Raw genomic sequence first — 21,790 nt, forward strand, 5'->3', positions numbered from 1 at the left:
TAGGCTGCCCCGGCCCGGTCAAGGAATCTAGGTATCATTACGATTTCTAAACCTCTCTGGAGATGGCAGAGTGCGTGTGTGTGGCGTGGGTTTGGTGTTTTAAGTTCTTGTATTGTTTGGGTTGAGGGTGAACTTAAACTTCAGGGGAACCAACCCCTTTTTTGTCAACCTCCAGCTTTTGGCTGCTGCTACCTTCTTCGCCCTGTGGTCTGCGCATATACGCCCTGGTATTCAATATATTATGTAGGTATTGATCATGGCTAAGGGGTCCGCCTTCTCCCGTCATCCCCTTATACCAAGGCCGGCATTCCTGCCTGACACCATTCCGCAAAGGGGATCAACGGTACAGGCACCAACAGGTTTCCCGACGAGCACCGCCGCGTGCGATGCGCCTCCTTTGTAGAGGTAGAATGGTCTTGCTGTATATTGAAGTCGAAGCCAAGGGCAATGCATATCGAATTGGTGATGACGAACATGCCGCGGTCCTGGACGTTGTGCTGATTCAACACGTGTAGGTCCGTGAGACCGCTCTTGAACTTGTCCTCCTCCATCTGACCCCCGACCGGCGCTCCGAAGTCGTACTCATCACATCCTGTACCGACCCGCGGAGGCCGACTTCTTCGACTACCAAATCAGCGACTTCGTGAAGTACCGCTCGATCGCGAGTGTCTATAAAGCCCACTGGGAGGATGGTAGCGTAGTGTGGTAGGGTTGTCTCTTCTATGTAGATGGGACAGGGCTCGACGGGAACCAGTCTCTTGGAAAGATCAAGCTAAATAATAGTAGTGATTTAATAAGAAAATTAGCTTACGGGCCTGATATGCTCGAGGTGTAATATACGGCTCTCCGTTAATAATAGCATGAAATATCCGGTGATTCCAGTGTCTATTTGCCATAATCAATATTGCGCGTCACTAGACTCAACGTCTTTAGAGCTGATTAATCCATAATTAATTATCCGATTATTTATAAATACAACATACTCTAGTTTACAACGGGATCAAGCACACGCAGTCCATTATAAACAAAAATATAAGAAAACAGCCTCGATTATCAAGAATCCGGCCCCCAGGAGAGGCGTCTTCAATGATTATACGGAGATGCAAGATGCAAAGAAAGAACAACGTATCGCGTCGCGATTTACTTCAGGCGGAGAGAAAATACAGTAAGCCTGGCGGGACACGGGATGGGACAAGCTGCCGATCTTTACTTCATAATTCTGGAGTCATATAAGCCAAGAAGAAGCTGTCAGAAATAGTAAGCTAATACTCTCTAAGCCCTGGTACAGTTCGGCAGCTGTGATATTTTGACATGCTATAGTAAGAGGCGTGGCTATAAGCCGAGCGGGTATCGGTCGGTGTGGCAACCCATTGGCCCATCGGTTTGCAGATCGCCCGTAGGGCTGTTGTCAGCCGACGATCACTACTCTCCGTAGCAAGGATTACAAGATATAGGATCTGGAAAGGGACCACCCACGTAATACGGCTTGGATACGGGACGCCGAGAACATGCCAACACCACCAATCTCGATAGGGCAATTGGAAGACGGTGGCATGATCAGATAGTGAAATCAGAAGTTCAGAGAATTCAAATTATTTAAGTCGTGTGTCCTCGGCTGCTGAACCGCAGAACATAAGCCAACAAACCATCACATCCGGCTACAAGCACAATGCATCCATCTATACACATCGTCTCTCTAGCCCTGTTGGGCCTGCCCCAAGCCTCCAGGCCAATCCCGGATAACAACAAGAATGTAAATGCCAAACGCGCCACGCAGACCCTGAAAATAGACACTACAAAACCCACGGACACCTTCACCGTCCCAGCCGACTTCGTCGGCTTCGGCATCGAGTCCGCCTTCCTCAACAACTTCCACAACGACTTCTCGGCCAACCTCGTATCCTCGCTGCGGCAGCGCATGAGCCAGCCGCCCGTGATCCGCGTCGGCGGCACGAGCGGCGACAAGTTCATCTTCGACCCGGACCAGAAGGAGGTCAAGAAGTGCGTCGCCGGCGACTGTCCCCAGGGGTCGGACGCGACGTACCGGCTGGGCCCGTCGTTCTGCGAGGGGTACAAGGCGTTTCCCAATGCTCGTATTTCGATCCAGGCGCCCATGCAGGAGAGCCCGACTCCGATGAACAACACGTTGGCGTTTGTGCGTTGCGCGTGGGATGCTCGCGGTGGTGATGCGAGTAAAGTGGCCGCTATCGCGCTGGGCAATGAGCCTAACTTCTACAAGGACACCACGGCGGCTGACTACGCCAAGGAGGCGCTCAGGGTGCAGAAGGCCGTCATCGATGAACTGGGTCTAAAAGGAGACGGCAGGAAGTTCTTCGAGGTGGCTAACACAGCATCGAGTCAGGACGCCAAGTTTGGCGTGTAAGTGATCAATAACTTTCCTCCATATGTTTCCCTGTTTTATTTAGAGAGTCGTGACGCAGTCCTTCGTACTGACCCTGACACAGAGCCGACGTCTTGAAAGCCGGTATCAATGAAAACAAGCTGTCCAACTCAGCTGCCGACCACTACTACCAAATCGCCGGAAAGCATGACTGGACCGATGAAGAGATGCAGAGTAAGTATGCCCTCTTTCTTCCCGTCTCCTCCCTTATATCCACCCTGGAACATAGGCAGTTCCATGAACAAGAGCTGACAATTTCCAGACCTAATGCTCAGCCACCGCGCCATAACCGACCGCCTCCAAAACCGCTACGCCGCCTCCATTGCGGCCTCGCGCGCCGCCGGCCTGCCCTACATCATGTCGGAGACAGCCGCGGTCCTCGGCGGTGCCCCGCTGACCTTCATGTCCGGCTTCGGGTACGGCCTGTGGGCGGTGGACTTCGGTCTCGCGTGCATGGCGCACGGCGTGTCGCGGGTCATGAACCTCGCGGGCCGGCCCGTCGCGGGGCGCACCTTCTGGGTCCCCGACCCGACGGGCGGGGACAAGAGCCCGGGGCCACAGGTCCGGGCGCCGTATCCTGGGGCTATTTTTCTCACTGATTTTGTCGGCAAGGGTGAGGGTCTGGGCGCCGTCAAGGAGTTGGATCTAGGCGTCACCGAGCATCCGTTCTTGAGCGCGTATGCGATGTACGATGCGCAACAAGGCGGGGAGCTGCAACGGGTCGCGTTGGTCAACCTGAGGCTCTACAACGGGACGCGGACCCCGAACGATCAGAGGGGCGTGGAGACGTTCCGGGTCCCGGTGCCTCAGGGGGTACAATCGATCAAGGTCCGTCGACTACACGCGGATCGTGGAGCCGCGGCCATGGGTTTTGACTTTGGTGGGATGGAGCACAATGTTACCTGGGCCGGTCAGCAGTGGTCGTACTCGATCGACCAGGGCAAGGGCCACGGCAATGTTGCGGAGGACAAGGTCCAGGTTCAGAATGGGATCGCGGCTGTGAACGTCCTGGACAGCGAGGCTGTTATAGTCTTCGTGAAATAACACTACATATAGAAAGGGGCGGTGGCTGCTGATTTAGATGGGGCATTCGCTGCAATAGCTCACCAGAGGCAGCTCATCAATATATACGGACAAAATCATACCAGGCATTCCATGGCGCGATATCCGCACACTCTCCTCCATAGTTGTGGCCGATGAGAAGGGGACCTCCCGCGTTAAAACATTCATCTGAAAGAAGAATGCGTGTGGAATGTAATGAACTGTTGGCAGATTGCTGGCGTATTGATTCTCTAAAGTACCCTGACAATTATTCCAACACACAATGACCCCAGACGTCCCTTTATCCGTACTCGGCTTCTATAAACCGTGGGGTATCATATCTTCAGTTGCATGCAAAAGCAGTCAGCTCACTCATTCATTCAAGGAGCCAAATTGACCTCTCAGGAACTCCTGGACCCTCTTATTCCCGCCCAGTCCCGTCTCCAGGCCAGCAACGTCTCCTTCGACCTTAAGCCCCTCGAGTCCAGTAGCTCGGGATAGCGCCACGTAGACCTGGCCAACCTCGAACGTCTTCGACAGATCAACGATGACGCGCTCCAGAGTTAGGCTCTGGCTCTTGTGGATTGTCATGGCCCACGCGGGCGCCAGGGGAATCTGCGTCCGCGACAGTAGCGAGTATGGCCCGTCGTCTCCCAATTCGTTTATGGAGCAGTCGGCATGGATGACACGTGTGACGCCGTTGTGGAACTTGACGACGGGCCACACTGGTTGTCCGGCGCCGGGGCCCTCGATGTAGGACTTTACCTCACGTTGCTTAAATACGGCGCGTTCGCCAGGATAATTGTGCAGCTTGTCTTTGTCGTACGACTTGAAACCGCAGACGATGCCCTGGCTGCCGTTGCAGAGCCCATCAGACAAGCTGAGGTTGGTAAGCAGCACCACTAACATCCCCTTCTTGAGCTCAACGTATTGATCAAACCGGTGATCATCCAAAGCCTGAAGGGGTTCCTCACCCTTGGGCCCAACCGCTTTGCGCCTGGCTTTCCAGCCCAGGGTTGGATGAATCTTCTGCTGCCACTCAAACGTATCGCGTGCCCAGTAGGTATACTTCTCGCTCTTAAGCTTTTCGAAGTGCTGCCGATTCACCCGTGCAACCTCATCACGGGTGGCGAAGAGTTTGGTCGCGTGGTGCACATTGAAGGGGTGGTCCATCAAGATCCGCTTCTCGCTCTCAGTAAGTGCCTCGCCGATTCGACATTTGTTCAGAATCCGGATGAATTTGAGATCGTTCTGACGATGAATTGTTTTCAAGTTGACATGGACAAAGTTGCATTCATCCCACGCGTCGCTTGCGAACGCCCACTTGTCCTCATCGCGCCACACCGGATGGCGAGGGTTTGGGCAAGAGTAGGACGGTTCGCCGCGGTGATAGCCTTCGATGAGCTCTTTCCCACATTCCATGCAGTGTTGAAATGGTCGGACTGGTGGCAGTTGGCAGAAGTCACCGGTTACCACAATTTGAACGCCCCCAAAAGCCTTCTGCACATCCAATTTCGGATCAAATAGTGCGTGCTTCATTATTTGATTTAACCTTTCAAAATGCAGGTTTTCGACCATACTGATCTCGTCAATGACAATCACATCTGTTGCGTCAAATCTCTTCCACACTAACTTGCCATGCGCCCTGTCCTGGAGTTCATGTAGGGGTCTCTTATGGGAATCTGGGGTCCACCCTGCGTATGTCCATGTGGTAGTTCCGTTGACCTGCAATGCAGCACGACCAGTTGGAGCGAGAATATGGACCTTCTTGCCCATGTCCCTTAAACGTTTGGTGAATGCCCTTAGAACTGTCGATTTTCCGCACCCAGCAGATCCTGTGTAGAAGACATTGCGTCCAGAGCAGATGAGATCGACCAAAGCGGCCTGCTCAGGACAAAGGGCCGGCTCGGTAGTTGCCGGCGGTGGCGGCGGCGGCTCCTTTGAAGGAGACTGGGGTGCAGAAGGGCCCTGAATTTCGCCCTGTGTCGGCGCCCTGGGCGGGCTTGATGATTGTGGAAACCCAGTTCCCTTCGTGTCGCGGCTGCCGGACTTATTCTCTGCAGAAGATGGTGGCGGCAGCGGCTCAGGCGACAAAGAACGAGACCTAACACGTTCTTGAAATCCGGCTCCGGTCTGTTTCGCTCTGAGCAATGCTGCTGATGGTGAAATGTACACGGGCTTTTTCGTGTCGCGGCGACCGGACTTATACTCTGCAGAAGTTGTAGCAGCGCTAGTTGATGCCTCCGCAGGAAGCAGTGCCTCGGGTTGGTCATGGCGGAAGCCTGATGGAGCAGAACCTGGAGCAACATCTAGCCGCCTTCTTAGGGGTAGACGGCGACGGCGCGTTCCTTTTGGTTTTGCGTGAAGCTTTGACGGTGGCGGGCGTTAGTGCTTGCGCGTGCGTAGGGAGTTGATGGTGACCAGTCAAGTCTTGCCCGACTGGAGACTGTGGGAACTGCATTGGATGCAGAGGTAAGAAAGAACATTCTCCATACCCTTGGCATGAATCCAGTACAGGTGCTGGAATGGGTGGCCAGACGGAGGCCAAAGGGCCTGACGTAGCCGGGGTATAGAACGTCTGATTATGTTGAGCCGGCCGCTGGCCAGACCTTGGGTGATGCTGTGAGACATCATTGTGCGGCGGCTGTACGGGCGAACCCAAAATAACAACTTGATCCTCCTCCTCTAAGTCGGGAATGGGGCTAGAAGACATGGTAAGCAAGACGAGAATGGAGATGAGCTACATGTGTGACGCTCAGCGACGGTCCGTTTGTTAGTGTTTCTCGAAACGGGCTGGATGGATTCTAGATTCGCGTACCTGGCGCCGCAGCCGCAGCCGCGTCTTGTCGTGCCCCTGTAGGTTAAAGAGGATAAGGACCCTTGCCTCGGGTGCACAGGCACAGGCACAGGGCACAGGCACCCCGCTTCTTCCTCGAACGACCCCCCACTGCCCACACTCCTCAAGGTCTTCAAAATGGAAAGATACACTTGACACTTTGAACCTCCTTTGATTACTTGATATTTCAACATGGTAGCTGCCAGAGGGACAATGACCTCCAGTCGTCAAGGCAAATTGGCTCCTGCGCCGCATACAGCCAGTTCGAACTGCCACAAGTAGCGACGCAGGGACCGGAACGTAAGCTCAACATGTCGAATCGTATGTAGAGCATTTTTCGCAGATGCGATAGCGTCTAGCAAACTATTGATCTTCGCCGCTGCCGTTAGCAGGCCGGCCACTGAGACCGTGATACTCAGCGGGTCCATTGGAAGGCAATCATAGGGCAAACTATTCATCGTGGACAATTACTGCCGCCGACCGTCGCAATTTATGTAGATGTGAGGATATTTGGGGGCTGTGGCAACGCCATCCAGCTCAGCCTGGTAATGTAAGCTGTTCTGCTGCCCCCTACTTCACATCGCCTATCTTTACATCTCTGCACCTGCATCACGGCTTGATGGAGACTTCAAACCGCCGGCGTGTAGCATATGCGGAGGGAATGACCTATTTGCGAGAAGCTGGCAAGGTAGAGCATTCCTTAATGTACCCCCTGAATGACGAGAGCGTTTAACCCACCTTATCATGACATTCATGCCATATATACTGCACGAATTAAGAGATCCCTCAGTGCCATTGGCATGATATTAATCTTGATAGATAATGCCTGATTTGATAAACGGCATGTCGATTACCCAAGGACAGTGATATCTAAAGCAGCGTTCTTGCATTAAGAGGAAACAGGCACCATCTCCGTTGCAGCATATTGCTCTCAACAAACTGCCGCCGCAGCCCGAACTTGCAGCAGATAGTGGCTGGACGAAGTTGACAGTCCGTCCAATACAGATGCACAATGCCCATAGAGTCCCAGCCAAGAATATGTATTACTATCGGAACTGACTATGTAGAGTAGAATTGGGGATTTCACTCTTATAAGTGAATGTCAAATTGGTCAATTGATCAATGGATCAGTGGTATCGGCGCTTACCCCGAAACGCTTAGCTTGTATTTCAGCTTCAATGCCCCCATATTTCCAGCGAAGTGGGGTAAAAGCAGCGACGGTCCCTCACTCTAGGTAGAAAAAAACCGACAGGGAAAATGCGACTGCGATGCTGTGCGTGCCGTAGTAGTAGTAGCAGCAGCAGCAGCAGCAGTAGTCCCTGGTGCTTGCCATTAGACTACCTATTGTTATCAACCTCGTCATACATTGATGCTTTCGCCAAAAACTCTAGTCCACGTCCCCCTCGACTGATTCTCCGCGCCAACATTCTGGACTCCAGAGTAACAGTCAAACCGGCATCGGCCGCCATGTTTTTTGCTTCACGGTAGCCATGCTGAATCCTGCACGGAGCCATGTACGGGGCGCATCTGCGACTGCGAGTTTCGTGCGCCTTGCTCGGCATAGAGCCCAGTGCCACCGTCCGCGGCAGTCGCAATTAGTGTCGCGGCCGATTCTTCAAAGGTGGCAGTCGACAGCCGCCGCCACTGCGCAACGACCCTCCAATGATGCGCATGACCAAATACAACCTGCGACGCTTGCCATCCCGTCCAAAGCCCGCTTCAACGAGATTGACGTGCAGCACCTAAGTGAACATATCTACGACCAGGTGTTTACTGAAGGCAGCAAGCCGCCGCCGGAAGAGTTGGTAAAGCTATCGAGGGACCATCTGCGCCGGCACAATTTACTGGGAAAGAACACCGACAGCAACCCCCAATCGCCTTCGACTTGCCTCCTCTCCAGGGAAAGACACTCGACGAACACTTTCACAAGCTGGGCGTAGACAGCGCCGAGCCTTTCCTGACACACGCGAAGCAATTCGCTCAAGAAAATGTACCGACGCCGCCGAGAAACTGGGTGCACCAGAGTGGCTGGACAAAATACTATTCCAACGGCGAAACGGAAAAGGTCGAATTCCCCGACGAGACCATGTTGTGTTTTGACACGGAAGTGTTGTGGAAGGAAAGCGCCTTCGCTGTCATGGCATGCGCTGCGAGTCCCACGGCCTGGTATGCCTGGCTGTCACCCTGGTTGCTGGGCGAGTCAGAATCAGACAAACACTTGATCCCCCTAGGGGATCCGACAAAGGAGCGCATCATAGTTGGGCATAATATAGGATACGACCGCGCACGGATATTGGAAGAGTACGACTTGAAGCAGAGCAGAAACTCCTTCCTGGATACGATGTCTCTTCATGTTGCGGTTAATGGCATGTGTTCACAGCAGCGACCGACTTGGATGAAACACAAAAAGAACAGGGAACTGCGTGAGAAGATAGCCAATGGCACGGATAGTGTTGAGGTGGCAAGATTCGTGGCCAATGGTGATTATGGGGACGAAGAGGAGGAGTTGTGGGTTGAAAGAAGCTCGGTCAACTCCCTAAGGGATGTTGCCCATTTTCACTTGGATGTCACGTTGGATAAGGCGATTCGCGACGAATTTAGTGTGCTCGACCGCAACGGTGTCGTGGCAAAGCTGGATGACCTGCTCACTTACTGCGCAGCCGACGTGAAGGTCACACATCGCGTTTACAAGGTCGTGTTTCCCAACTTCTTGGAAACCTGCCCACATCCTGTCAGTTTCGCGGCCCTGAGGCATTTGGCTACAGTCATGTTGCCTGTTGACCAGTCGTGGGACGCCTATCTTCACAATGCCGAAACCACGTATAAGAAGCTCTCGGATGCAATTCAAGATCGATTAATAGGATTGACGGAGAAGGCGCTCGAGATCAAGGACGACGCTGAGCAATGGGGCAACGATCCTTGGTTGAAGCAACTGGACTGGTCAGGGCAAGAAATCAGAATGGTCAAGGGCAAGAAGAAGAATGATCCACCAAGACCCGATTCTCGGCAAAAAAATGCCTGGCATGCCCAAGTGGTACAAGGCTCTCTTTCCAAAAGCACCAAAAGTCATAGTAGAAGAGACTGGAGAAGAAAAGGCCGGAGAAGCCACAGCCGGAGAAGCCACAGCCGAAGCAACGGCAGAAGAAGCAGCGGCAGCACAAAAGGCGGCGGAAGAAAAAGCGGCAGAAGAAAAGGCCGCAAAAGAAAAAGCCGCGATTAAAGATGCCATTGCCCTAACGGTGCGAACACGGGTAGCACCTCTTCTGTTACGATTAGCTTGGGATGGGTATCCTCTTGTTTGGTCTGACAAATACGGGTGGACATTCCGAGTTCCAACATCAGATGCCGAAAAATACAGCACGACGCAGTTGGTTCGCTGCGATATGTCAGACGAGTCGGTTGAGGCCTTGCAAGAGGACAGGGAAGCAATCTACATCAAGCTACCTCACAAGGACGGCCCTAACTCGCGCTGTACGAACCCCCTAGCAAAGAGTTACCTGGTATACTTCGACAACGGAACGCTTTCATCCGAATACGCCTATGCCAAGGAAGCTCTAGAGATGAATGCATCGTGCTCCTATTGGATTAGTGCCAGAGACCGAATTATGTCGCAAATGGTAGTGTATGAGGATGAAAAGCCACCAGTCCCGGAGATGGGAAGTAGTGATGGGGGACACAACAGGCCAGGGTATATCCTTCCGCAGGTGATTCCGATGGGCACCATCACACGGAGAGCGGTCGAGAACACATGGTTGACTGCCAGCAACGCGAAGAAAAACCGCGTTGGTTCTGAACTGAAAGCAATGGTAAGAGCTCCGCCCGGGTACTGCTTTGTCGGAGCAGACGTCGATTCGGAGGAGCTGTGGATTGCTAGTGTCATCGGGGATGCCATCTTCAAGCTCCATGGCGGCAACGCCATTGGGTTCATGACACTCGAAGGTACCAAGGCTGCTGGCACAGACCTGCATTCACGAACAGCGGGCATCCTGGGTATAACAAGAAATGCCGCAAAGGTCTTCAACTACGGACGTATCTATGGTGCTGGACTCAAATTTGCTGGAACCCTTCTTCGGCAGTTTAACCCAAGTCTGTCGGAGCAGGAGACACTCGACATCACTAGCAAACTCTACGCGGAGACCAAGGGCACCAAAACAAACCGCAAACCGCTAAGCAAACGTCCCTTCTGGCGCGGCGGAACCGAGTCGTTCGTCTTCAACAAGCTGGAGGAATTTGCAGAGCAGGAGCGGCCACGAACTCCCGTCTTGGGCGCTGGAATCACCGAGGCCCTGATGGGACGCTACATCAACAAGGGAGGATATCTGACCAGCCGCATCAACTGGGCCATCCAGTCCAGTGGAGTCGACTACTTGCACCTGCTGGTCGTCAGTATGGACTACCTGACGCGGCGCTTCAATATCGACGCGCGACTCTCCATCACCGTCCACGACGAGATCCGCTACCTCGTCAAGAACGAGGACAAGTACCGCGCCGCCATGGCTCTGCAAGTCGCCAATCTCTGGACCCGGGCCATGTTCGCACAGCAAGTGGGCATCAACGACCTACCACAATCGTGCGCGTATTTCTCGGCTGTGGACATCGACAACGTCCTGCGAAAGGAGGTTGACATGGACTGCATCACCCCGAGCCACTCAACCCCGATCCCCCATGGCGAGAGCATCGACATCATGCAGCTCTTGGCTAAGGGCCCCGAAGCGTTCCTGGACCCGGCCATCGTGCCGGCCCGGAACGCGCCGAACCTCGACGGCATCGAGTACACGCCCCGCATCCCCGTTATGGAGACCCTAAATAAGCAAGCCGTCGACCTGAAGTACTTCCTCCGGGCCCAGATCACCAGCGACGACGCCGAGCTGCGCGAGATCTTGCGCGAGCAGAGAGAAGAGTACAAGGCAGCAGTGTCGGGTATCGGCGGCACTGGCAGCAGCAGTAGCGGAGGTGGCTTAGTAGGTGGAAGTGGTACTGACCAGCCGCGCAAGAGGGGTCCAAGGAAGCTGGTCCCGTGCAGCAGCCAGACCAAGATGATGCCGCATTTCTACCAGCCATTCGAGACGCCCAAGTTCAGTAAGCAGAAGTACCAGGGGAGCACCAATGCCCAGTGGGGCGATTGGGAGCCGATGCCGCCCAAGACCTCGCCATCCAAGTCTTCCTGGCCGTGAATGTAAACACGACGTTTGTGTCGCAACGATATCATTGATATCCTCGACACATCTCCTGGGAGCATCACTTCTCAACTTTTTTGTTTCTTATGTTTGTACTGTAACTGTAACCCAATCTGCATAGTTAGCGTGGGGCATTGCTGGGATACCGGGAGTGGAAGGGGCTAGGGGTGAGGGACGGAAGGCAGGCTATCGTGTGCTGGCGTCAGGTGGCATGGTTTCGTTTTTCTACAGGTTTGGATACTGGACAGACGCTTTTGTTGTATGTATGATGATGTATACGTCAATCCGTGGACAAAACAAAAATCAAGGGGATGATGGAACATAAATCAGGTTATTTACAATGAATTAGAGTCTGTGTATGTACAATTGGGCTATCTTGCAAGGATGAGGTGCGTATCACACTCATGATTATTGCCCTTGTGACGCTTTGCGTCTGTCTTCGTAGTCTTTCGTGAATCGTAATCCTTCATCAACATCAGATCTTTGTCTTCTCCCCGTACCTTCGACATTTTGACCTATACCTCACACCCAGAATGAATGACCAACAAAATCCCGAAATCCCCCCTTTTCGCCTTCAATGTCAACTGACACTCCAAGTGCAATCCACAATGCAAAAAGCCTTGCCAAAAGCAGTAGCCAATTGCCCCTTGACCGCCAACGCCAAATGCTGGATTGAACAAAAGAGCAGCCCAGAGAGTGGAAAACGCCACAAGTCAGCCAGTAGCTGTCGTCATATATCAGAAACAGCAAACCAACCAAAGTGTTTGCGTGTCTGACAAGAGGTAGAAGAGGTGAATAGGGGGAAAGAACACGCCCCCAATGAAAAACCAACACTCTTTCCTTCCTTATTTGACGTGAACTCCGAACCGAAACAGGAAATGAAAAAGTACAATGAAGGAAAACGATTATGAAGAAGTCATCGCCATCATGTCCCGTCCCGTCGACAAGAAATTAAGATGAGACCCCAGCAGCAGTACGAGTAGAGGAAGCACTGGCGGTAGCCTGTTCGGCCACGGCATCTTCTTCCTCGTGCACCAGGCGCAGTGTAGCGCTGAGTTCGCTCAGCAGGCGCGCATGTCCGCGGTTTCCGTTGGGCCTTCCCCGGGTATTGGTGGAGTTATATGGCGTTGCAAACGTCTGCTGCTGTTGCATCTTGATATTCTTCTCTTCTTGGTTTACCAACTTCGACTGTTGCTCCTGCTGAGCCTTTATGTTCTCACTGTCCTTGTGGTCGGCGGAATAGGAGTCATCAACACTCGCAGACGATGTAGACGCGGATTCGAGAGACTCCATGGTGTCTACGCTGGGCAAGCACTGCGAGCTGGCGTAACTGGGCGGCAGGCGTTGCTGACTGGGAGTAGAAGGGTTGGCAGAAGAAGAGAGTATGCCGGCGCGGCCACCACGGATCGGCGAAGAGAAGGAAGAAACTCCGAGTAAGAACTGAGAGCGCCGTTTCGAAGGCGATGGGGAAAAGCGCATGCTGGACAGAGAAGATCGCTTCCTCGCACCCATGGCACCCGACGCGACGGGCAAGTGAGGCTTGCTTCCGATCTTGTAGCCGGCTTCGAGAGAGCGCCGGTGTGAAGCCGAGATGGGGATGCGTGAGGGAAGCACGGGGAGCGGTCGTTTCGGTGGTGAGCCAGCGGGAGGGGGACCAGAGGGCGGCGGTGTTGGGGTGTTGCGAGTCACCGTTGCGACTTTTTCCTTGCTCTTGCTAGCATCTCCTGATACAGGCAAGGTAGTGCTAATAAGCTGCGACTGTTTTTTGTTTTTCTTGCTTTCTGTATGCTTAGCCGGGCGAAAGTTGTTGCTGTTTCCTCCATCGCGGCGCTCTTGGAGGGCTGACGAAGTCTCGACCGTTGAAGGCGGCGTTGGGATACCTATGTACAGGGAAAAGAAAGAATGTAAGAGTCAGTGAAACGACCGCCACTCCATCTCGGACAACCAAAAGGGCCTCGAGTCTTCGCTGGTTCGGGAACGTGAGTCTGAACGCCGGAAGGGGGATTCTGAGCGCGAGGGGCTGTCTGTCGCCGCTGTCCCGTTCTCGGATTGTGTGGCAGGGGGCATCAAGACGACAGGAGGCGGCAAGATTTGGGGGCTTGGACAGGGGTTGGTGGTGTTGGAAAGGAACGATGTCTGGACTGCGTACGTAGACGTGTTGGTATACTTCCGCAGTTCAAAGGGCGAGGGGAAGGAATCATCATATGAGGACTTACCTGTACTCTCTTCAACGGGGGTAGTGGAAGTGGTTCTGTCCGCCAAAATTGTGGGAGTGGCCGATTCGCTGTCACTGAGATGGCTGCGGTTTACCGGTGGGTTGCTGGCCGAGCGGCGCAATCTCGTCTTGTCGATGCCATATCGTGAACTCAGGCTATTGGCCTCAGCAGAGGTTTCGCGGACAGAGTTGCGCTTGGTAACGGCCAGTGGCTGAGGAACCAAGTCGGGATGAGAGGGATTTGCACGCATAGGTGACAGGTCCGGACGAAGAGACAACACCGAGTTTCGACGCATGAGGGCCTTGGCCTTCATAGAGACCCTCCTTGTCAAGCTTCTCTCGCCGCGTTCGCTGGGGTTCTCTTCGTGTACTACGACTGCGATTTGATCCGTGGATTTCTTGCCGGGCGTATCGAAAGGCGAAGCGTCAAGGCCTGTCGACTCCTCATGGATCGTACTGGGCGGTTTGTACGATACTGATGTTTCGCCCGACTCAACGGACTGGTGGGATGCCGCTCGCCCACGTGAGTACTGTGTATGCTGCAATCCAAGGGCAGCACGAGGTAGTGTACCCTGCAAAGTATTTCCCGAGAGAGGTCGCGGTTCAACAGGGGAAAAGCTGCGGAACCCAATAGGAGTTGGAGTAATAGGGTCGTTGGGACTTCCACTTCGCATCATACCTCTCAGGGCGGGTGGAAAGTGCAGGCTTGGCTGGGGTGGGTTGAGCTCTGCATTTGCGCCGTCTCTTGCTGCGGTACAAAGTCAGTCAGTGCATGTGTATGAAAGAAATAGAAATCGGAATATGAGGAGGTCCTGAAGGCGATGGAGTAAACTTTTCGAATGGATCGTAATGAATCGTGGTCGCCATCAACTTGGAGATCGATCCCATGTGCTGCGCAGAAGTAATTGGTTATGGGGGCTTGTAACTTACACCAGAGTGAATCTCTCTTGCTTGCTATCGTCTCCATTTCCTTCACGCGCTCCAGTCCATTCTGAAGCTCGCCCTTCATTGCATCCACCTCGGCTTGACTGGACTTCAAATCCTGTAGCATGGTGCCCACCTGCTCGACGTCGGCCTTCTTGACGCGATTCTTACGTTGACGGTAGCAGAGGAACGCACACGCGCCTAAAGCTATGCAGAGGAGCGGGAGAAGTACGGCAAGAACCAGTTTCAAGTGTCGATGCCGTCGGTGTTGGCAGCGGGATCCGCCGCCGCACCGGTGTCGGACATTGTAGGTGATGAGGATGGGGGTGTAGCAGAAGAGGATGGTGCGAATATTGTTGTCGATGGCCGAGAGAGAGTCACAACGCTTTCTGTAGTCTGAGTAGGCCTTGTACTGAACTGTGTAAGAGAGTCCGTAGGGGAGTCTGTAGGTGTGGGCGTGTAGGTCCTGTGAGCACCGACGTCAGCGTGGTCTCCACGCGCCACCAGGGCTGGAGAATATATATGTGTGGTGGTCGACATGGTGCGGGTTGTTTTTTTGTTTATTTCTTTTGACCGTTGAAATCATGGCGGGGAACATAAAAATAGGCGGAGTGGAAGTACCAGAATATGGCTATTTCTGCGAAATGTAAAAGTGTTTACTTACGGTGAGTACAAGCGAGCCTCAAGTAATGAAAAGCAATAATCCGTCAAGTGTCCGCAGGTTGTTGCTTGCTGATCCTAAGCCGTCGTTAGTGATTCATATTTTTGGGCGTGATTTGGCAGAGCATCGCGAAGGGGAAGGGGTGAGTGAAGAATGGATGAGAACAGGTATGTACTTGCAAAGTAAACAAACGTACCAGTCAAAATATCAACACCTCAAAAAACGCATCCGTGAGGCGTTTTGAATGAGAAACTAAACGAACGAAATGCCAATCTGCAAGGCAATGGTCAAAATAAAAGGCCAAGCGAGCGAGCGCAAACGAGGGTGGGTGAAGAGGAAGATGCCAGGAGAAAGATGGACGCGCGAAATGTAAACAAAACAACTCCGCAAATAAATGCCAGGTCTCTCGATTAGGGATTCACTCTGGCATCAAAAAGTCGATTTTGCAAGAGCTTGGTAGCTGCGACAGCGTGCTGCAAGTCAAATCGAGTCCCTAAAGCTGGCCAAAAGATTGGGGCTTCAGGTGGAATAGGGGGGAGGGCGACCAGAAGCTTGTTGCCCTGCCTACAGCTTCTTCAGAATTCTTGCAGCTCCCAGAACCTTACAAAAGGAACGGTAAAATTCATTGGTTGGGTCAATCTCTTTCAATCAATTTTGCAATTGAGTACATTCGTGAATTATTGCTAATAAATGTACCTAAATGACAGATGTCGTCGTCCCCTGCTCGTACTCCAACATTGCTACATCCCGCCACTGGCGAGACCTCAGTGTGTGTAGTAGTCCAGCCCCAGACCCAAAGACTCACACTGCGGCAACTCCCCGAATGGTCGCTGATGGCTCGGCCATTGCAGCGTCCGCGTCGTCATGGCCCCCTTCGTCGCCGGAGCCCACCGTCCCGCCATCTGCATCTGCCTGATCGTGTGCGCGTACCCGCGCGCCCGGAGGAACCCCAGATCCGGGTTCGGGTCATGCGTCCGCGCGAACGCGGCGAACGAGTCCAGCACGAACTGCTCAAACGGCAGGTCGTGCTCGTCCCGCAGCGGCAGGCCCTGGCGCGCCAGGTTACCGAAGACGTAGTCGAGCTCCCCCGAGTGGCACTTCCAGTACTCCCGATCCGGGTCCCCGTGCGGGTGCGCCGGCGTCGCGGGCGGCGCGCAGACGTCGTGCCTGCCCCCTTCGGCCCGCCGCGGGCCTGGTACGTGCGGTTGAACTCGTAGAAGTACACCTCGGGGACCGCGAAGCGATCGTTCTGCAGGCCGGCGTAGACGATGGCTTGGTCGTTGCAGCGGAAGATGCCGTCGGTGGCGAGCCGGGAGGTCATGTTGAAGAGCGCGAGCTTCTTGTCCGCCATGTCGGGGATGGAGAAGAGGTGAGACGGGGGAATCGGGAACCCCAAGGACTCGAGATATGCAGACTTCTTTGTGGACCACGGGTAGTGTATGAAAGAAGCTCCCTCGTCGCGGACAATTCCCATCATGAGCCTCACCGGAAGGGGAGGTCCTTTGAGTTGCAGCCTGTCCGATGTCAAATAAGTACCATCTACCACAAGGTACCGCGCCACCGGGCCAAGGTTTGCCAGTGTCCTCACCGGTACCTCACGCAAGCAATCAACCCGAGAAGCGGCGTGTGTACAGTGGGTGGCTCTCAGGATATCGTTGCCCACGTCCTTCATTTCCTGGTCAATTGTCCAATACTTGGAGAAGGATGTGCCGTTACTAATACCTCCTGGGCTGGACAGGGGAATAGCTCCTGCGAACTTGCCCACGGCCTTTGGCGATGCTATTAGTGCCCGGACGCTCCCAGCTCCCGCCGACTGGCCGAATAGAGTGATCCTGTCCGGGTCGCCACCAAAGTCTCTGATGTTCGCCCTCACCCAGTCAAGGGCTGTGACTTGGTCTGCGAGCCCAAAGTTCCCCTTGGTCTTACCGTCATCGAGGGCCAAGAATCCCAGGGTCCCCAGCCTGTAATTGATCGCCACGACGACCACGTCGCCCCTCGAGGCCAGATTACCACCATCAAATATAGCTTCATTGGCTGTCCCACCAGCAAGCGCCCCGCCGTGGATCCAGAACTAGGTGATTGTGAGTAAGCAGATACTCAATGACGCTGTTACCCGCCCTGATTGGTATATGCCGCTTACCATGACAGGTCTTAGGCCGGATTTCAAGGACTCAGGTCTGGACTTCGGTAAGAAGCTTGTCCAGATGTTCAGAAACAAGCAGTCCTCCGAACCCAGATTTCCCTGGACGCACTGCGATCCGTACTCGAGAGCAGAAACCTTGCCCCCTTTCCCGATGTGGGGAGTCGAGTGGGTGAAGCGTTTCGGCTTCGGCGCATAGCGGATACCAAGGAAGCGGAAACTGTACCGGTCTCGAAAGCTGTTCTGTCGGTAAGACACTATGATGCGGTCTATATGGTAAAACATGGAAATATGCTTGCTGCTTACCCAGTAAGCACCTCATTGTTGGAGTGAACTGTCACATGCCACCTGCCGCTGGTGTCTTGGTGGGTCTCACTGGAGAAGGGGGCAGTCTGTGTGCAGAGGACTGGTAATTTGGAAGCAGAGTCTGACGCGGAGACTTCACCATCGACATTGATGGCACGAGCGTCTGACTCGTTGGACGCAATCCAGTGCTTCGGAACCTCCTTGTCTCTACCAGCGAACTTCAGGTATTCGAGGTTGGGCTGTATGCCGGCGGTCCTGTGCTTAGGTGACCACAGCTTCTCTCCCAAAGCCTTGCAAGCACTCTTGGCCTCTTTCAACGGACGCGCTCCTAGTATAATGACTCCAGAGTCTGCCGCTGGGCTCCCAGCTCCTTCATTCAGAGAAATAGGTTAGTAAAGAGGGCACCTAACAATCATAAGGGTAATTCTCGGTACCTTGCAGATCATTGTGAATATTGATAGCGATATCCGAGTTCAGGCTCTTCGGAGATGGCGCTGTTGCTTGGCCAGCAGTGACCAGGAGAAGGGTTGCAAAGGAGGACAGGAAGGTAACCATCGTGGCGAGAGGGGAAAACGGAGGCTCGCCTCGACTTGGCAGAAAGGCCAAACGGGTTGAGTGCTGCACATTACATACTAGAAGCCCTCGACGCCAAGAACCTTCTGCTCTTTATGGGCTCCACCCTTTTGTGCCTCCATGACGAGACACAGCGCAGTCATGCTATACTACCGGCGCTTGTTATCCGTCAATGAGTATTATCCTGTCGCGTGGTATTCTCTTCCCAGGCTCGCTCGGCTTTCCGGCTTGTCGGACATGCAGATTCTAGGTTCATGTTACCCAGTCTTACTTTGCTGTGGCATCATTATAGATAACTTGTGAGGTAACAAATACGTAAGTCTACAGCAGCGTCCAACATGACGCAATCCGACGAAAAAATGAAAAAGAAGGGAACCATTGGGCTGGAAGATGGTGGTAATGAGTTGCTATACTGTGCAACTGCTGATGATATCTGCTATAAAGGTAGGTCAATGACTCCTGAGAAGAGACAACTGTTTTTCATGCAGTAGAACTACTGGTCCATGAGGAACACATTGTTCTCCAGAGGGCGAGCATTAATCCATAAAGCCAGTCAGTTAGTACTTCAACACGGTGTCAAATTGTGTCGGTAAACGTACTAAGTTTCGGGGGACCTTCTTCAAGTCCGTAACACCGGCCTGGGCCGCGTCGTGCACAATCTCCGTCTTGAGGATCTGAATGAGCTTCTCGACGCCCTCGGTGCCGTAGCAGTTAGCGTACATGAAGCTGTTTATTTCCAAGTCAATTAGCTTTTGCTCGTCCATCGTCACCCAGCACGGGCAAGGGATGCATCGATCATAACTCACGGTCTCCCCAACCCCACCATCTTCACCCCCAGCGCCAACAGCTTGACCACGTCCGTGCCGTACCGCACGCCGCTGTCGGCCATGACCTCGACCTGCTGGAAAACCTGCGGCGCGTTGCGGTAGATCTCGTAGGCGACCTCGAGCGGAGAGGGCGAGTACTCGACCTGGCGGCCGCCGTGGTTGGACAGGTAGATGGCGGGCGCACCCTTCTCGACAGCCAACAGCGCATCTTCGACCGTCACGATTCCCTTGGGGATGACGGGGAGAGAGGTGCGAGATTTGATTTCGTCGTAGAGATCCCACTGTAGGTATAATTAGTTGTTGTTCGGATTACTTCACATCAAAAAAACAACAAGAAGGGTATCCAAGGGGCCGATTGATAGGGGCGCGAGAGCGAGAGGATCTTACGGTCAGAGCCGAAGTGACAGCGTTGCTGTGCATGAAGTTAGCCAAACCACCGAATTGGCCAGTGAGCTCGAAATAGGACCTACGCATTCGTGGTGTCATAGCGGGCAGCACGGTGTCGGGTCGAGTCACCAGGTGCGTCAATGGTCCAGACAAAGGCCTTGGCACCGGCAGCCTCGGCACGCTTCATGGCATCCCACGTCACTGAGAGGTTGACGTTGGTGTAGATCTGGACGTGCTGTTAGATGAGGACGGGAACTTCGCGTAGACGTTTAGGAGGGAAAGACATGCCTGCTGGAACATGACTTGCGGTCCGTTCATAGTTTCGTTGTGTTTCTGGGCTGCCAGTTCCTCGATAGTCTTGCTGGCGTATAGGGCAGCCTGTCGACGCAGGATATGTCAGCTTCTGGTATCTTCGGTGGTTTTAGCAATGCGAGAATCAGGTATCACGGACTGTGTACAAGATGTTCTCCTTGGCCGCGGCGTCGACAAAGTTCAGCTCGGCTCTCTCGGGGTTGGCGTAGCCACCGCGGGCAGCCGGAGCAATGAAGATAGGAGCGCTGAAGTTATAGCCCATGAATGTCACTCTGTCTATTGTCAGAATGGCCCAAGGCCTTGGAGATGGTCACACGGGGAACAAATACTCACGGCAGAGTCTCGTTCAACTTGGAGACATCATGCAGATGGCGCGGGCGAAGCATGACCTTCTTCCACACATCCAGGTTGTTCCGGTAACCTGGTTGTAGTACGGGTCAGACTCATATGTATGGTACAACAAGCCGGTGCAACTCACTCCACTCGCCGCCGGCCGCTGTGCGGTAAAAGGAGTACTTCTGGTTGTCCAGGAACTGGCGGGCCGCGTAGTCAAAATCCATCACCGCACGCATGTCCTTGAGCAGCGGCAGATGTCCCTCGGTGTAGTTGGTGCTGAAGAGGTAGTCGGTCAGACCGGTGTCCACCTCGTTGATCCACTGCTCGGCCGCGAAGGCCACGGCGGCCAAAGAGCAGGCATAAGCGAAGGGACGCATCTTGGGTTAGTTGTGGATGAAGATGCCGGGGGACTAGGTAGTCACAACAAGGGAGCTAGCATGGCGAGTAGCTGGTGGTGAAGAAGAGGTAGAGCTGGTCTTCGTGCCGGGCATGATGGTGTGCGTTCTTATACGAACTCCTGTGACGGGCTTACCCCAGTCTGATCGCCCGTCAAAATATGTGCGCAATCCTTGATACGGATACAACGTCAAGCCAGGCCCCAGACATCTTGCAGAACGCCATTGGGATGAGGCCGTGACCCCGACGAGGTCAGGGAACGAACTGGGCGATTGGCGGCATTGACCGGCACTCCGTCAAAATGCAGCGATGCCCGTGGAGTTTCGCTTCGCGTTCCTGGGCCATTTGCCTTGGCCTACATGTGCCTGCAGCGTGCCGACAGTGTGCTTTCTGCAGCGATGTGCCCTGTTCATCGCTGGCCGAGCGGCATCGCAGTAGTATAGCCCCCGCTGCATATCCACTTTTCTCCATCCTCGGCTGTATGCCAAGAAGTGCAATTTGCCCTATGCCCCGAGGGGAACATGGCCAGGCTCCATACTCGGAGCCGGGGAACAAATTGGGTCAAGTCGGCCGGCAGCTGCAGAAGGGGAGTACCCGGGCAGACGGCCTTGTCTCCTGATTTGTCATTCATTGGTCAGCAGGAAACGTTTTGATCTATTCCGCCCCATGTAACCTTTTATACAGCTGCCTACATACTTACATCCCTTGAACCATATCTGCTTATATCAGCAGTATATTAGTGAAATATCAACACGCATCATAGGAAAGATCCTGCGTCATATGGAAAAGGGAAGGGGGCAGCTTACGTCAAGCTTTTCTTATGTTCTTCGCTGAAGACAGGCTGATCTCTCGATGCAGGCCGAATTCTCAAACCGCTCAATACTCGTGGCCCTGGTGCTTATTCTTGTCCTACTCAAAAGTACTGATGCTCTGGTTTTTGCTGTTCTACTTTCCATTCAGCTGCGCTGATATCTGGCACCTTGGTTCCGAATCCGGCATCCAGAATCGCCTGGTTGGCCATTTCCAGGACTTCCAGCTCGTGTAGCCGTTCGCCGTCTTCATACTCCCATTCGTACTTTTCATCCACCAGGACGAGCTCGACTTTGCACAAGGCCACCGGATCATCACCCTCCCCCTCCTCCCACCTGCGTTTGTACGCAGCGGCCAAGTTCGAAAACTCCATGGCCCAGTCTCTGGCATCTTCGATACTGTAATACATCCAGCTTTGTTCCTTGTACTTCGCGCACAGTTCGATGGT

General features: G+C 53.7%; 8 protein-coding genes across 8 annotated transcripts; 2 read left to right on the top strand and 6 right to left on the bottom strand.

Annotated features, from left to right (window-relative positions):
- Positions 1 to 290: 290 nt before the first annotated feature.
- Positions 291 to 551, bottom strand: PG997_005099 (uncharacterized protein; the record flags this gene model as incomplete). The annotated part of the gene is made up of 1 exon (XM_066809414.1): positions 291 to 551. One exon carries the CDS (start codon positions 549 to 551, stop codon positions 291 to 293), a length of 261 nt encoding a protein of 86 aa, XP_066673032.1.
- A 1,151-nt stretch (positions 552 to 1,702) lies between these two features.
- PG997_005100 (uncharacterized protein) lies at positions 1,703 to 3,445 on the top strand (the record flags this gene model as incomplete). Its single annotated transcript, XM_066809415.1, has 3 exons — positions 1,703 to 2,379; positions 2,466 to 2,575; positions 2,664 to 3,445. 3 exons carry the CDS (start codon positions 1,703 to 1,705, stop codon positions 3,443 to 3,445), a joined length of 1,569 nt encoding a protein of 522 aa, XP_066673033.1.
- A 369-nt stretch (positions 3,446 to 3,814) lies between these two features.
- Positions 3,815 to 6,076, bottom strand: PG997_005101 (uncharacterized protein; the record flags this gene model as incomplete). The annotated part of the gene is made up of 2 exons (XM_066809416.1): positions 3,815 to 5,739; positions 5,938 to 6,076. The coding sequence occupies 2 exons, from the start codon at positions 6,074 to 6,076 to the stop codon at positions 3,815 to 3,817; spliced, it is 2,064 nt and encodes a 687-aa protein (XP_066673034.1).
- Positions 6,077 to 7,768: 1,692 nt separating this feature from the next.
- Positions 7,769 to 11,452, top strand: PG997_005102 (DNA polymerase family A; the record flags this gene model as incomplete). The annotated part of the gene is made up of 3 exons (XM_066809417.1): positions 7,769 to 8,083; positions 8,143 to 9,312; positions 9,374 to 11,452. 3 exons carry the CDS (start codon positions 7,769 to 7,771, stop codon positions 11,450 to 11,452), a joined length of 3,564 nt encoding a protein of 1,187 aa, XP_066673035.1.
- A 954-nt stretch (positions 11,453 to 12,406) lies between these two features.
- On the bottom strand, positions 12,407 to 12,934 carry PG997_005103 (uncharacterized protein; the record flags this gene model as incomplete). The annotated part of the gene is made up of 1 exon (XM_066809418.1): positions 12,407 to 12,934. One exon carries the CDS (start codon positions 12,932 to 12,934, stop codon positions 12,407 to 12,409), a length of 528 nt encoding a protein of 175 aa, XP_066673036.1.
- Positions 12,935 to 16,019: 3,085 nt separating this feature from the next.
- Positions 16,020 to 18,256, bottom strand: PG997_005104 (uncharacterized protein; the record flags this gene model as incomplete). Its single annotated transcript, XM_066809419.1, has 5 exons — positions 16,020 to 16,422; positions 16,455 to 17,326; positions 17,396 to 17,633; positions 17,702 to 18,071; positions 18,136 to 18,256. 5 exons carry the CDS (start codon positions 18,254 to 18,256, stop codon positions 16,020 to 16,022), a joined length of 2,004 nt encoding a protein of 667 aa, XP_066673037.1.
- Positions 18,257 to 18,831: 575 nt separating this feature from the next.
- On the bottom strand, positions 18,832 to 20,513 carry PG997_005105 (uncharacterized protein; the record flags this gene model as incomplete). Its single annotated transcript, XM_066809420.1, has 8 exons — positions 18,832 to 19,000; positions 19,081 to 19,382; positions 19,489 to 19,513; positions 19,572 to 19,723; positions 19,756 to 19,866; positions 19,940 to 20,072; positions 20,134 to 20,221; positions 20,279 to 20,513. 8 exons carry the CDS (start codon positions 20,511 to 20,513, stop codon positions 18,832 to 18,834), a joined length of 1,215 nt encoding a protein of 404 aa, XP_066673038.1.
- Positions 20,514 to 21,445: 932 nt separating this feature from the next.
- PG997_005106 (uncharacterized protein) lies at positions 21,446 to 21,715 on the bottom strand (the record flags this gene model as incomplete). Its single annotated transcript, XM_066809421.1, has 1 exon — positions 21,446 to 21,715. The coding sequence occupies one exon, from the start codon at positions 21,713 to 21,715 to the stop codon at positions 21,446 to 21,448; it is 270 nt and encodes an 89-aa protein (XP_066673039.1).
- Between the last annotated feature and the right edge of the window lie 75 nt (positions 21,716 to 21,790).

This window comes from Apiospora hydei (genome assembly GCF_038363865.1).
Source record: "Apiospora hydei strain CBS 114990 chromosome Unknown utg000004l_segment0_segment0, whole genome shotgun sequence".
Lineage (NCBI taxonomy): Eukaryota > Fungi > Ascomycota > Sordariomycetes > Amphisphaeriales > Apiosporaceae > Apiospora > Apiospora hydei.